Source organism: Electrona antarctica (genome assembly GCF_951216825.1).
Source record: "Electrona antarctica genome assembly, chromosome: 11".
In the NCBI taxonomy this organism is placed as follows: domain Eukaryota; kingdom Metazoa; phylum Chordata; class Actinopteri; order Myctophiformes; family Myctophidae; genus Electrona; species Electrona antarctica.
Window position 1 is genome coordinate 46,238,299 of NC_136792.1, and position 16,006 is coordinate 46,254,304.

Sequence of the window (16,006 nt, forward strand, 5' to 3'; positions counted from 1 at the left end):
GTGTGCAGCAGCAAGCAAGCAGGCAGCCAGATTGAGCAGTGCAAACTTCCAGTTTAAATAGCCGGTATGAAGATGGAATGAGTGATTGGATGAAGTGAATCATGTGAATGAGAATGTGATGCTGAGGCGGCCCAATGAACGGCCGGCAGCAACTGCACTGAGTTTCCTGACTGAACTTGCTCTGTGCATGTCTGCTACAGGCGCGATGCTCATTTCTATGCAAAAAAGAAATAATCATATACTGTACAGTGTACACGGTTAGAAAAAAGGGAAAACATGTACAGGCCAGTTTTGAATTGCAGCCATAAGTGCTCTTTGAGAGCGGTAAAGTTTGTATTGTGATGGGAACAGATTTTCCCCAATAAAAAATAAAATTAAAGTTGCACTGTTACCTGACATTTCTCAATGTGGTCTGCCTGAATTGACCACATTTGGACCCATGGGTGCCAGAAAAGCCTGCCTTGTGATGGGCCATTTGATCCAAACATCAAGAACAAATAGAGTGCGCTCAACACTCGCAACACGTGAAAAAGTAAGGTGTTGAGTTCCAACTTGTCCCAAAATGGCTCAAATTAAAGCATGCACATTAAAGTACTTGTATAGGCCTAGGCCCTAGGTCAGTCAGTATAGCTACAAGGTTTTCTTTATCATACAAATAAGGTGGATAGTGTTAATATATATAGTGCTTTGTGTTTGGCTCAACTATCACAAGACACTTTAGTAAGTAGGCCAACTATGACAGGCATGGTTCTGGAGCTTACATAACAAACGGCATTGACAAAACATTCTCCCCATGAGAAGTGTTGTATAGTATCTGTGTCAGTTTCATAGCAATCTGGGAACTCGTTTCGGTAATGCCTCTGGGGCCAACACCTCCTTTGTGTAGAAACAGTAAGTTGGTTTATTGGCTCCTTCGTCCTCCCCTTTCTTAGTTCACTTCCTCCTGGGTACTTCTGTGTTTATTCCTACCAACATTACTGCGTGTTTGGGCAGGGTTGCTGACAGAATCTCGGGAGATTAGTTTCATTGTCTGTGATAATCATTGACCGGTTACAAGAGCAAGAGGCCATCTGCCTTTGTCCTGCACCATTGACACTCACTAGATTAGGACAATCAGAACCATACAATTGTCCGATTATATTAAAGAACTAAGAAATAAAGGTCCTATACCTGCATCAGTAATTCTTTATACTGTAATGCAGACCAAAAGAACACAAGACAAAACTGTTGCTTTTGAAAGTTAAATTGCAATATTTCTTATCCGACTTGATCAACCAAAATAATTCACGCAAGATTTCAAATACAAATGAATCGTCAATCTGAGATGTCCCGCAAATTGCAAAGTTCCAACTTCCTTGCAATGTCTCCAATGAGTGAAGTATCAAAAAAAAAAGTAGTCAAACCAAAAATTGTACAGGTATATTCCTCACCCAAGTCAGCAGCTAGGATCCCCTTAGTCCAAAAGCTCAGAATTAATTCAGAGCTAAACCCTCAGAAATGTTCCTTGACCAAACCTTTCTTCAGAAGTATTCTGGCCTGACTACTGTGTGGTTTAGCAATTTTTGATTGTGGTTTAGTATTGGCCTTAAAAGAGTCTTTGACAAACTAGTGCGTGCAGTAGGGAAATCTGGGCACTCGCACATGAGATTGAATACTACTTGATTGACAATGATGCTAAGTGTGGCCAATCAAATGGGAACTTAACCTCGAGTGGCTAAACCACAGGTCACCAGGGCCCTGAACATGTGGAAAATTCTGAACATGCAAGTGGTAAATCATTTGCAATACAGCAGGTTTAGGGTTTTTGCAGCAGGGTCTTTTATTTTAAATATTAAAAATGTATATTAAAGTTAATGTTAATTTTGCCAACAATAAACGCAGAGACAGAGTATACACATTTTACATACAAAAACAGCTGAAACATAAGAGCATAAAAACATGCCACATGGGGCATTCAAATCATCTCAATTATTGCAAGTCTGCCATGGAAGGCAGTGATGGCCAGTCAACATTAATTCATACGTTGCCATCGGGCAGAAACCTTGTAACTGCATTTCAAGGTTTTAAGTTAGTTATTCTTGTAAATTGATGCTCTCATACTAGAGTGTCAAACAAAATACAAAAGTAGCAAAAATAGCACATAAGCAATTTGTAAACATTTTCAAAAGTGCAAGTGGTCAAGTGAGTGGGTTTTATAAATGAACAAACTAAAAGTATTAAGAGCATGTAACTAAATAACTACTTTGGAAGTTCTCTTCCCCCAGTTCCTGAAAAGTAACGTTTTGTACATTACAAGGTTTCTGTCGCTTCAGAGTATAAAAGACTAAGATATTATATGTTCAGGAAAAAGAAAGTTCTATACACGAGTTTGTAATAAATCACAGTGGAAGGAAAAATGGTGGTGGCAAACTTACACGGCAGAAACACGTAGGTCAACAGCGCTTAACCTTTCTTTTTTTAAATGGAATAAAATTAATACATTTTCTACATTAACAGAGTTGCCTTGGACCTTCTTTAAAGTTCACCACCATAATTTTTCCTTCCACTGTGATGCATTACAACGGATATAGAACTTTTAAATAACTCTTGTCCTGATATATTTTTATGTATTCAGGGTGCATACTCATCACAGCCTTCCATAGCATAGACTTGTATGAAATCAGAGGAGAGGGTGCATATGTTGACCGCTTGGCCATCCCCATTTTCCATAGCATACATGTTAGTCGTCAAGTCAATGGCACCGACCACAGGGATCTGTTGTGAGGACATGGAAACCTAGCAGTCCAAATGGTCATCAGTCTCCATGCTCCATCCATGGGAACCAGGTGAGGTGGAAAAGTGAACGGTTTGGGTTTCTCTGAATTCTCTCCCTAGCAGTCCAAATAGTCACCAGTCTCCATGCTCCATCCATGGGAACCAGGTGAGGTGGAAAAGTGAACGGTTTGGGTTTCTCTGAATTCTCAAACCTAGCAGTCCAAATAGTCACCAGTCTCCATGCTCCATCCATGGGGACCAGGTGAGGTGGAAAAGTGAACGGTTTGGGTTTCTCTGAATTCTCTCCCTAGCAGTCCAAATAGTCACCAGTCTCCATGCTCCATCCATGGGAACCAGGTGAGGTGGAAAAGTGAACGGTTTGGGTTTCTCTGAATTCTCTCCCTAGCAGTCCAAATAGTCACCAGTCTCCATGCTCCATCCATGGGAACCAGGTGAGGTGGAAAAGTGAACGGTTTGGGTTTCTCTCCCTAGCAGTCCAAATAGTCACCAGTCTCCATGCTCCATCCATGGGAACCAGGTGAGGTGGAAAAGTGAACGGTTTGGGTTTCTCTGAATTCTCTCCCTAGCAGTCCAAATAGTCACCAGTCTCCATGCTCCATCCATGGGGACCAGGTTGAGGTGGAAAAGTGAACGGTTTGGGTTTCTCTGAATTCTCTCCCTAGCAGTCCAAATGGTCACCAGTCTCCATGCTCCATCCATGGGAACCAGGTGAGGTGGAAAAGTGAACGGTTTGGGTTTCTCTGAATTCTCAAACCTAGCAGTCCAAATAGTCACCAGTCTCCGTGCTCCATCCATGGGGACCAGGTTGAGGTGGAAAAGTGAACGGTTTGGGTTTCTCTGAATTCTCTCCCTAGCAGTCCAAATAGTCACCAGTCTCCATGCTCCATCCATGGGGACCAGGTTGAGGTGGAAAAGTGAACGGTTTGGGTTTCTCTGAATTCTCTCCCTAGCAGTCCAAATAGTCACCAGTCTCCATGCTCCATCCATGGGGACCAGGTTGAGGTGGAAAAGTGAACGGTTTGGGTTTCTCTGAATTCTCTCCCTGAAGGGCATCATGTGTGCAAGACAGGCGGTAGCACGCAGAGGGCGTTCTGCAGAATGGGATGGTTGCTGACGTGCATGGTCTCTCGCGAGGAAAACTTGATGAACGAAGGCGCTTCTCGGCTGTAGGCCTTGGCTGCGGCCTCGGCCAAGATGTGCATGATCCTCAGGAGGGTGTCCTCACTGGAAGACATGGAGCAGATCGAGAGATTTGAAAGACGGTTCTTTACAGCGAAGAGAAGCAAGTAGATTGAGATCATCGCCCCGTCATCTCAAATTGACAAAAGTATTCAATGCTCATATATTTTAGCTATATATATATATTGTGTGTGGATCATACAGCTTTGGGCCAGTGATGTGGGAGCTAATGAGAACAGCAGATATTTGTAACTATAGTAAGAACACTGTCCTGTAAGGTTCGTAAAAAAACCCAAAATATCTTCTGTATGAAATACAGCTGGGGAATCAATATTCAGCGACTATGATATCCATGACAGATTTGTTCTGTATGTAACGTTACCCATAGCAATTATCATTGGGCACTCAAGTGCCCAATGATAATTGGGTGAAAGTAGATTACTTAATGATAAAGTAGATTGTTGAAAATCTATGGTTGTAATGGAATTTTAAGTAATTATTGGCAACCAGCTTTCATTGTTTACTTATAGAATAAAGCAAAATAAAATCTCAAGACTAAAAATGTAATGACATTTTGGGCTGACCAGCTGAAGAAATCATGACATTTCAGACCAGTCAGGTACCTGAAAGATGCCTCTTCTAAACATGTATTCTATATTGCTAGTTTGATCACTTCCGTCACCTTAAAATAACGAATGGCCGATCTACAAGCTTGCAGATCTGCAATTTTCATAGAAGACACGCTGGCTTCTATGGAATCCAAATGACTGAAATCAGTCGTGGTGACTGAGAACTTCCTGATGCACTTTAACCCTTTTTGGTGTTGGCATTATGTTATGCTTTAGCTATTGAAAAATAGCAGATCTACAAGCTCATAGGTCTGCTATTTTTGAAAAATCAAAGAAAGACTGACATAGAAACAGCTTTTTCAGAAAACTGTTTTTATTAATCTGATCTCAGGTCAAATGGGTTAATGACCAAGTTCAGTTTTAATTTGGATTGCATACAACCCACAAATCCAAGAAATGAGTAAATCTACATAGAAGTTCTTTACACACACCTGCCCACATATATGCTCGAGGCCACACACCAGGCCGTCTCCCCCTCTGGTGTCGGGGGCTCCTGCAGTACCCTACGGGCCAGGCAGAGGGCAGCACCTGCCAACTGGACAGGCAAGAACACCACGCACTGGCTCTCCATGAGAGACAGAGTCAGTAGATAACGGGCCATCCACACCACCTGGCAGCACATAGAACAGTGTGAAGGACAGCCTTCCTCAGTGTGTATATGAAACTGGAACTCCGTCAAGTAGGCCTACCCCTAGGGGTCCCCAGACCCCACTTTGAGAACCAATGACCTAGAATATAGGGAGGCCTAGTGAACTGAACTGCAACACATGACTCAACACCACAATTTCAAAGAACCCCTTTTGGTGTTAGCATTATGTTATGCTTTAGCTATTGAAAAATAGCAGATCTACAAGCTACGAGCTTGTAGGTCTGCTATTTTTGAAAAATCGAAGAACGACTGACGTAGAAACATAGCTTTTTCAGAAGACTGTCAGGATGTAGAAGACATTTTTAGAATCTGATCTCAGGTCAAAATGGGTTAATTAATGTATGAAAAACACCGATAGGGCTATAAGTCAACCTACAACCAACCTTGGCACTGCAGCGTGCGATGGCTGCAGAGAGGAGGAGGAAGTTGAGCGGTGAACAGTGGGAGAGATCAAAGTGGAGTGTGATGAGGACTCTGCGTTCCATGCGAAGCAGCTGGTGCTTGGTATACGTGTTGTCCATGAGGTAGCACAGCTCAGACACCTGGGGCATGGAGAGACATGGGAGCAGACCAATTACATGCATTGATTATTGCATTCACAGCATGTAGAATGGGTACAGTTCAAGGAAAGTACACGTCAATACAAAAACTGCTACTGAGGATATAACCATGAACACTTGTTCACATCAGGGTCCTCCTCTCCATCAATTCAGCAAATACTCCTGTTAAGAATTTGAATATCATTTAAAGTATATCACCCCATTTTTACTTTGTTTATTTTGACAGGACAATGCATATTAATTATATAAATGACTTTGCAAAATATGGCAATTTACATCTGCAGTCTCCACACAACAGGTAGACATTACACTAGGAAGCAAAGCACGAAAACATACATACAACCACCAACAACGTACAAAAGTGTCTATATGGTTTAGCAGCGTTTTTAATAGGACAATACATTTAATGGTGCCGAGCCAACTAAACTGCAATGGGCTTAGGGCAATGAAATCTTTTAGAAAGGGAGTGGTTTGTAGCTCACTTTTGAACACTCCAACAGCAGTGTCAATGGTCTCTAAACTTCCTATCATACACAGTGAAAAACCAAACACTGTTTTAACTTAAAAATCACCCGTGTGAAGTGAGTGGTGCAACTCTGTGTGAGGGTCCCCAAGACCCCCTGGGGGTCCACAAGAACAATGCCTGCCCGGTTCCGGCGAGCCAGCCCGCGTCTGAAACGGTTGAGAAATGACAGTTACCGTGTGGGGGTCCCCGGGTGGGCCCTCTAATAGGCATGTAACGATATATCGTATATCGATATTAATCCCGATGATATGAATTGAAATTAAAAAAAAATCTATTTTAAAAAAGTGTGATGTGAAATTTAGTCATATTCCATCATATTCAAGTGCTTTTGGAGAGAAATGATAGTCACTTTCAGTAGTAGAGCACTGTAGAGGGGAGCTGTGTGTGTCTGTGCCCAGGTGATGGTCGTTGATACTCATCAAGGAAGGCAATTATGTTTCTGCACTGTCAAAAGTAATGCTACTTTTTTGCAATGAGTTAAATAAAAAATCTCAGGAAGCTATATTATATAAAATTTTTAAAAAAAAACGGTAATTTTGCAAACAAATTGCACAATGCCGTCACAGCAAGCTACTACTAAGTCTAAAGTAGCTCCAACAATGGTCTAGAAAGCATGCCCAGTACAGCAGCCTGCCAGTTTGGTAGTCCCATAGCAGTACTTCCAAGCAGCCATCTACAAATCTTCATTTCTTATTTAACATCACCTGTAGGCATTTTTACTCTATACATTCAGTCAAAAGCGCTCCACACAAGTGCAGCAGCAACTCAGTGCGTTCACGCGGACAGATGAAACGATGCATAGACGTATTGAGAGTTGATTTGGAGCAGCTACATTGCGTCTTTGCAACGTCATGTCGCTGGCTTCCATTGACAATGAATGGTAGACTGAATCGTTTAATCTGCCCATGTGAACGCAACAAGAGACTTTGCATTTGTCATGCAGTTCAAAATCACATGGAACCAACCAGGTACATATAGCTTCGCATTTTGGTGAGGTCAGTCTTCTGGCAATCGCTTTCAAACTGAAGGAGCATGTTGTATCAACCTCGGCTAGGATGTCAAAAACATTTGGCAAATGCTTTTCTTTCGTCTCATTTACCAATTTACAATCATCTCTACAATTGCACAGCCATTCGGGTTCTACCTTCCATTACCTCCACTGATTTGCATGGGGGTTGCCAGGTGCCCGTCCAAAAAAAAATGTATTCGCACAATAATAAAAAAAAAACGTACGAAAAAGGTATCAAAAGAGAAAAATAAGTGCAGGCAAGAAAGCAAACCCATAAAGGGCTTATACATGGTTCTCATCTAAAATAAATAAATAGTAAGTTAACCGAGTGCCACGCTACGAGCTTGTAGATCTGCTATCTTTTTTAATCGCGAAAATGTGGTGCAAAGCTTTGAATATATATTCTTTCAGAGTGAACGTCATTAACTCAAATCTTTGCTTCTGGGGGGTGCCTGGAACATCATATTTTCAGATGGGGGGGTCTGCGGCCAATTACATATATTTTTGGGGGTCCTTGACATGATAGTTTGAGCACCAATGACATAGAAACATGGGTTTTTCAGAAAACTGTCAGGATTTTGAAGGCATTTGTAGAATCGTCCTCACAAAGTAATCAATGTAGTTTCCCCATACCTCAGGGAGTTGGGTCTCCTCTTTCTTGGCAGCCAGGAAGAGGCACACCACAGCAATGAGCTGCAGTTTGGATGTTGACACCTTGATCTGCCGCAGAGAGTGGTTGAGGAGGTGGACTGCCAGACAGAGGGTCTCATCCTGGAAATGGAACAGATCCTAGAAAAACAAAACTTATTAAAGAAACAAATGTCACAAGTATACAGTTTATTCATTGCATGACCGTTTCACACACTGAAATTAATCATGGCATATTCCCCCCCCCCCCCCCCCCCCCCCGGTTGAAAATCTATTTTTGGTTAGCATCATGGTTACAAGGTCAAGTATAAATAAGTCATTAGCTTTGTGAGGGATCTCACTACCAGAATAGGGTCGACGTGGTGGCTGGTTGCTAGGGCCGAGCTTACCAGCACTCCACTTGACTATTCATAAGTACTAGGCTTATTAGCCCGCCCTCAATGTCTTCACATTCAGACACCCCTTTTGCCAATTAGGATCACTCACATTGTCATCAAACAGCGACGCACACCTATGGTAACATCATTCTACAGGCCACACGTTTCTGGTTCATTAGTTTGCTAGAGCTCGACAGGCCGCTCGACCAGCCGCAGTTATTATGAATACAAGAGAAAAACATTATCGGCATTCAACATTTAATTTCAATGTCCCTTAAATCATGTGCAACACAGAACTCACATTAACCTGTATGAGCCAGTCAACAAGAACTGCATAAGTTGTATCCGTGTAAGGCTGGGGCAGCTCAGCGCTGGGGAAACAGCTCTGGAATTGATTTCTCTGGAGAATGGAGAAAAGTGGACAACCATAACAAAGGCATTGGGTTAACTAATGCACCTAGCCCATAAACAACTAATGGCAAATACAGAACAAGTACTGGTTTACGCTAAGAAATAAATAAGTAGGGCTCTAGGACACTCATTTTGTGTGAAGGAATTTTCCAAAATTCCCATGTTAGTAGTCACTGGGCAAGACCTACACTGTAGACCTACAGTGTCTACATGACAAAACAGTGATGATTTAGGCCATGTTTTCTGCTATGGTATTGATCCACTGACAGTGAAAACTTAACAATGGTTTCAACACAGCCTTCTTTTTAGAGTACATTGTGCTTCAGTATGTTGACAAGCTTCATGGAGATGCTAATTTTCCTTTCCAGCTCGATTTGGCAACTGCCCACAGAGACAAAACTACTAGTAACTGTTGTACTGACCATGGTATTACTGTGCTTAACTGACCAGCCAACTGGCCTGGCCTGAACCCCACAGAGAATCTTGGTTGTATTGTCAAGAGGAAGGTGTGAGACACTAGACTCAATACAAATTAATTTACGGCTGTTATCAAAGCAAACCTGGGCTTCCATAACAACTCAACAGTGCCACAGGCTGATCACCTGCATGCCACGCACCATTGATGAAATAATTTGTTCAAAAGTAGCCCAGACCAAGTATTAACTGCATACATTAATATACTTTTCAGATGGTCGACATGTCAAGTAAAAAAAAAAAAAAAAGTAGCCTCTTAAAATATTCTAATTCATTGAGATAGGATTTTTAGATTTCCATGAGCTGTACGCCATAATCCTCAAGATTAAAACAAAAAGGTTTAAAATACTTGAGAATATATGAAAGTTTCACTTTTTGAATTATCTTATGGAAGAAAATGAACTTCTACAAAATATTCTAATTAATCGAGATGGACCTGTAGGTCTGGCAAGAGGTTAGTGGTTCAATTAGGGCAGGGGTTCTCAACCCGTGGGTCGCGACCCATCGGGGGGTCGCCAAATTATTTTAGGGGGTCCCCAAATTATTTTCAAAAAACAAAAAAATTAAAATTTTATTTTCACTTTTTTTCAAAAATAGCAGACCTACAAGCTCGTAGTGCGCCACTCGGTGGCGCGCTATGAGCTTGTAGATCTGCTATTTTTCAATAGCTAAATAATAACGATGCTTAAAACACCAAAAGGGGTTCCCGCCCAAAATGGTTTAAGGTTATTGTAGCAGTCAATTTATATTGGGGGTCGGGAGGGGGCGGGGCGGGGGTCCCGAGACATTGCCAAAGCATTTCCGGGGGTCCCCGGCCAAAAACGTTGAAAACCCCTGAATTAGGGAATAAACCCACCACCGTCCATCTTACCATCATATCCAAAAAGATGTCCCAAGCGTAGTTGCGGTCATGGATCATGGTCAGCTTCTCCATGGCAGTTTCAACTTCATGCTGGAGCAGGCTGGGGATCAGTGCCTGTAGGCTGTGAAGGCCCTGGAAGTCATGGGGGTTGAGCAGCATCGCCCCAGTAACGCACGCATTATCTGCTACACAGTGACAAGAATAGAAGATCCAATCTTTCAAAAATAGCAGATCTACAAGCTCGTAGCTCGGCACTCGCTGCCGTGCTATGAGCTTAATATGTGCCATTTTTCAACAGCTAAAGTTTAAAACAATGGTTAAGTGGTTCAACACTAAGGTGACAGATGCGTTCCAGGTCTTAATGGGTTCAAACAAAGTAAAGACTAGAGATAATAGAATTTTGTTCCCGTGTCTTGAGGGCAATGCACAGCAGCTGCAGCACAGAGTAAAATTAAGCTCGAGAATCTCACCTGGTTGCTCCTTGTTAAGTAGCCCTGGCCTGGATAAGGAAGCCAAATAGCTTGAGTATACTTACCATCATCTGAGCACGTCTGACCACCATCACTAGGAAAGCCCACGATAATGTCATCATCAGTTGACCGTTGTAACCTCCGAGCCTGAAAATAAAACAAAAAGGTATATACAAAAAAAAAAAAAAAATGATATATATATATAAAATACTGATTTTCAACCAGGGGTCCAGACACCACCCAGTGGTCCTTGCCAATTTGAGAGTTGGCAACCAAATAGACCCTCATAGATGATAACTTAAATTATTGTTAAACAGCTGCATTACTTAATTTACAACCAAGTATAGACAATAAGAGAATGTAGAAGAATTTTCCTTATGGTATTGGTACCACATCAATACAGCATTGAATTGTGGACAAAATCTTATTGAATGACAACAAAATATAAAGTTTTGGGTCTGAGGATAAATGTCATCAAATTGTGGTCCGCGATTCCAAATAAATAATGGGCTTTGATATGAAAAGGGTTGAAACCACTGGCCTATAGGAAGTTAGCCAAAGTGCAGCAGAAGACAGATTAAAGCTAAATAAAATCTCAAGACTGAAAAATGTTGCTAGGACAAGTCCTAATATGCAATTTGTGAAACGGCATGAAATGAGCCACCACCTGACACACTAGCGCTGTGTGTCTTACACACTTAACACAATGGATTTAATATGAGGTTTTGGTAGCCATACAGGTATTAACCAGTTAACACAGCTAACCTTTCATTAGGTTTTCTTGAAGACTAAAATAACTAATAACCGAAATTAGGCCATCTACAAGCTTACAACAAGTCATGCTGCGACGTGTTGTAAGCTTATTTTGGTGCAGGACACACTTCTATAGGAGAGAGAGAAATGAAAAATCAGCCGTGGCAACCGAGAACCTTATAGACCTACCCATGGACCCTCTGAGCCCCTAGGCTCTTCTTCTTGGGCCTGCCAGTGATCTTTAGGCCTACAGGCGTTCTCCCAAGCTGCTCTGAGGGGAGGGCACTGCTCCTCCGTCTGGAATAATAGGAGTACATTGTAGTTAAAGCTGTTGGTACAGGTCAAGTGGGGACTTATGTGGGCACCTCAATGTTAAAATGACTATTTTCTCCTCAAATGTACTGTGTAAAGGGGATAGTCCAGCAGCAAACAGGTTTATTTTGTTTAAAGTGGGACATTTGTTATATATTTTTTTAATTGGCCTAAAATATTATATATACATATAGGCCTATTCATGAATCCACTTGCTCAGCCCAAGGAGTGTTTTGTCCAAAATAATGCTTGGAATGGATTCAGAATCATGAAAACCACACGTCAAATGCTACTTAACCCATTCTGGGTGGGAACCCCATTTAGTGTTTTAGGCATTATGTTAAACTTTAGCTATTGAAAAATAACAGACCTACAAGCTCATAGCAGGGCACGTGCCGCGCTATGAGCGTGAACATTTTTAACTCAAATCTTTGCTTCAGGGGGGTCCCTGGAACAACATATTTTCAGATGGGGGTCGGCAGCCAATTACAGATAATACTGGGGGTCCTTGACATGAAAAAGGTTGAGAACCACTGACAGTGAAACATAGGTTTTTCAGAAAACTGTCAGGATTTAGAAGACATTTTGTAGAATCGAGCTTAGGTCTAAATGGGTGCATAATTATTATTTTCTCTTCTTTTTACATGTTTGCCTTATAGCCTATAGGATGTTAATGGTACCGTAGGCCTATAGCGTATTATGGTTGGTCACATATAAACAAAACCCCTAGAAAGCAAATTGCTCAATACCGACAGCCGGTCAGCAAGTGGATTCATGAATGTATAGACAATATTTTAGGTTAAAAAAAAACTATAAAAAAAAAAAAACTATTCCAAATTTCCCACCCCACACTAGGAATAAATGTAGGCTATAACATTGAAAATATAAATTACATGATTTGAACATACATGGTAGGCTACATCATTATCAGACGTAAATCTAAATTCCATCTATGCCCAAATGATATCCACAGGTTTTGTAGAAATTATGCCCTAAAATGTTAAAATGAAATATGTATAAGTCTTATCATGTAAATATACACATTTATATTTGGTTATATTGGCTCAGGGCCCACTGCTCTAGTTAGCGTAGCCGTAGTACAATCAACCTAGGCCTACAGTTTTATTTTAATTAATAATTAAGAGTAAATGAAGACTAAATAAAGTTATATAAAAAAAACATGTAGTGCCAATAGTCAAGAAGATTATACTACGACACACCTGAGATGCCGATCACATTTTTAAACATTTCAAATAGAAAAAGTCCAGGATTTGGTTGGCCTATAGTTTATATGCGTTTCTACCGATGGCATGATAAGGGTCACACACAGTGGCAAATCTTTATTATCTAAATCAACGAAATTGAACGAATGACAAACACTTAGTGGCAAGACTGAGCTTTTAACTCAAACTGTGTGCGACCCATGTTAGTATAGCCTACCTTAATTTAAATATGATGTTGAATTGGTTGATCCCTAGCTCTGATCCATAGAGCTATAGTTGTTCCCTAATGTTGCGATCATTTGCCCACAAGCCCGCACCAATACAAGTCCCCATGATGATTCCAGTTTTACTCACCTTGTTGTGCAAGTCCAGCAGTGGCTTGGAGTCGCAGAACCCAGTCACAATGGCCATAGTTCAGCCAGAGACAGGGAATTTTAACTCGCAACGCCGCTGCAGCTACTTACACCGGGACGGAAGAGGAGGAAGAAGCTTAGTTCGATTCAATCTTCCTAGCGGTGGTGGAGCCCTTCATATAGACAACCACAGGTGGATTGATTAAACACAGGTGATCATTATAGAGGGGGTGGAGTCCTGGAGACATCAGCCTATAAAATGTCACCAAAAAATTAATGCATTCAAAGCTCATTTTTAGAGCATTTTATATTCTACACATGATAGTCAAAACGCCCTTGTTAAATGGGTAGCTTACTATAGACATATAGTTTTGGATTGGGAAATTAATAGTGTCGAATTTGGAATAATTTGGACATTTTATAAGAACTCAAACCTCTTCTGGGGGTCACTTTTTCAGTTTTAGGTTAGAAGTAGAACATGTTTGAGAATCTTTTTTTGTAATATAAATCAAGGCCCATTATTTTTATTCAGCATTTGAGCCACCATTTTGATGAGATTTAAAGAAAAATAAATAATATGTTATCGTTGGATAAGATTTTGTCCACAATTCCATAAGAGAGCTAACAGGCAAAATAACAATTGTTCTACATTCTCCTTGTAAATTAACTAATGCAGATGTTTAACAATAATTTAACTCTTGTAAGCATAAAAGGGACACAGATAAATGGGTGGAACGGGTACTTTGACACGGGTACAGGGCGGGTGAGGCATGCATCTCCAACTTCCATCGTTACTGACTCGGTGCTCTACAGCCGGGCATCCGGTCTAGTAGCATAATTGCCAAAGAGCATCAACAAAGACAGATTAATTCAGTAGCCTGTCAACATTTTTCTGGCACATTATACTTTCAAATGTTCTAACTAAGCCTTTACTTTAGCTGCCAGGTAAGGTCAAATCTCATATTGGGTCAGAACAATACATGTCTACCTAGCACGTACCATATTTGCCCCCTAATCCTCAAAGATGAAAGATCTGCAAAGTATCTTGTGTGTGTGTGTGTGTGCGTGCGTGCCTGTGTGTGCGTACACAAAACTTTGGAATTGGTGACCTGTGAAACTCTAACCCCAAATGATGCAATCTATAAATGCACCATTTATAGAATTCGACACACGCGTTCCACACCCCCACAGGGAGTGCAGTGCCCGGTGTCGGACCCACGGTTGTCCAGAACCGCCACAAAAGGCCTCTGCTGAGTCTGCCTGCATGGGCTCTGGACAGGGCCCATGACCTGGCAGGCTCCATATATGGATTATGGAGCTGGCCTGTTCTGACATCACAACACTTCATATTTGTCCATGTCTGACACAGAACTCCATATATAGTAATAAAGGGACACAGAGAGACAGATACAGCAATCTCCATATATGGGCATAAAAGGGACACAGATGGGTGGAACGGGTACAACGGGTATTGCATAGCCGGGTAGGGCATGGATCTCCACTGAACTTCCACCATTACCGACTCGGTGCTCTACAGCCGGGAACCGGTCTAGTAAATAAATAGAGAATAATTTTGGTCTTTGCCAAAATTGGAATTTTGATAGGTTACCCATTTCAGTGTAACACTGTTGGTGGAAGTGAGAAAATACTAGCCTATGATATCAAGAGCAAAGGCAAAAGATTCCCACATATATTTTGGTTGTGGCATGTGATGTGAAAGATAAGATATAAAATGATCAGATGAGAGAAGCCTTTATTGATCCCCAGAGGGAAATCCAGGTGTCATCATAGCAGCAACAGCGGTATAAGAATCAATGGCATCTATGTATTAATAATTAATTTGTTAAAAATATATTTTTTGCAAATTAATTGAATCTGTGACTTATGTTTAGAAACCCTTGGTTTTCAGTATTGTATTCCAGTATTGGTTAGACAAAAAAAAGAAAGACAAGAAAGAAAGATGAGCAAGGAGAAGATAAATTGAAGAGGATGTGAACAAAAGAACACCATACAGAATTAAGGAATAATTTACAGTAAAGTGTACAATACCATTTTCAGTCAGATATTTGACATTTGTATGTACTGTCTGTGGACTCAGAAAGTTTGTCTAAATGAAAATACCACAATGTATTCTGATGGGTGTCAGAAGATGCCGCGTTTCCATTTTTTGTGGCATTCGTGACGAAATAATAATCTTTCCAGAAGTTTATATGAATTCAAGTACTTAGTTGGGAGGGACTAATATTTTGATAAAAGTTGCAAAGCTGTAGCTGTAGCATATAATATACGTCTGAGAGAAAGGGAAGACATGATGCAGAGGAGGAAGGAGCATAAGATGAAGCAGCAGCAGAGGCGAGGAGAAGAGAGGGATGACAGAGAATAGGAAGAAAACGTATCAAATGAAGAAAGGCACCAGCTATAGGTTTGAACACTGGACTATTCTTTTACTGCGAGCCTGCGAGGGAACAAAACAGATTCGACATGGGCTACCATGTCGAATCTGTAGTTAGAATTAGTACAGGAGTGTTAAAAACTGTGTGATTGAATAGGAGGGAGAGAGGGGGTGATGTCTGGTGGGTACCCCAGTGATTATTACTGGGGTACTATTTCATGTCAAGGTCGGCCAAATAAAAAAAATCAAATTCTGTCAGTCTCCCATACAAGATTTGTTGTTAAAATGTTTCCAACATATTCAATTTTTTTTTATTTTTTTTAAATAGAGGATCTACAACCTCACAACATGTCACATTGCGAGCTTGTAGTTTGGCAATTTTCAAATTGCCTGCCTACATAGGG

The 16,006-nt window shown here is 41.0% G+C and overlaps 1 protein-coding gene across 2 annotated transcripts; it reads right to left on the reverse strand.

The window, feature by feature from the left end:
* Nucleotides 1-1,794: 1,794 nt before the first annotated feature.
* ccnp (cyclin P) lies at nucleotides 1,795-13,370 on the reverse strand. Of its 2 annotated transcripts, XR_013791184.1 has the most exons (10): nucleotides 13,212-13,370; nucleotides 11,512-11,619; nucleotides 10,635-10,716; nucleotides 10,109-10,284; nucleotides 8,654-8,752; nucleotides 7,961-8,116; nucleotides 5,616-5,774; nucleotides 5,015-5,193; nucleotides 3,530-3,999; nucleotides 1,795-3,433 (listed from the first exon to the last, which is right to left on the reverse strand). XR_013791184.1 is itself a non-coding variant. In XM_079515040.1 (9 exons), exons 1-9 carry the CDS (start codon nucleotides 13,266-13,268, stop codon nucleotides 3,828-3,830), a joined length of 1,188 nt encoding a protein of 395 aa, XP_079371166.1. In that variant the 5' UTR covers nucleotides 13,269-13,370; the 3' UTR covers nucleotides 1,795-3,827. The 2 variants fall into 2 exon arrangements, 1 of the variants encoding a protein (XP_079371166.1); XM_079515040.1 differs by having other exon boundaries at nucleotides 1,795-3,999.
* Nucleotides 13,371-16,006: the final 2,636 nt, after the last annotated feature.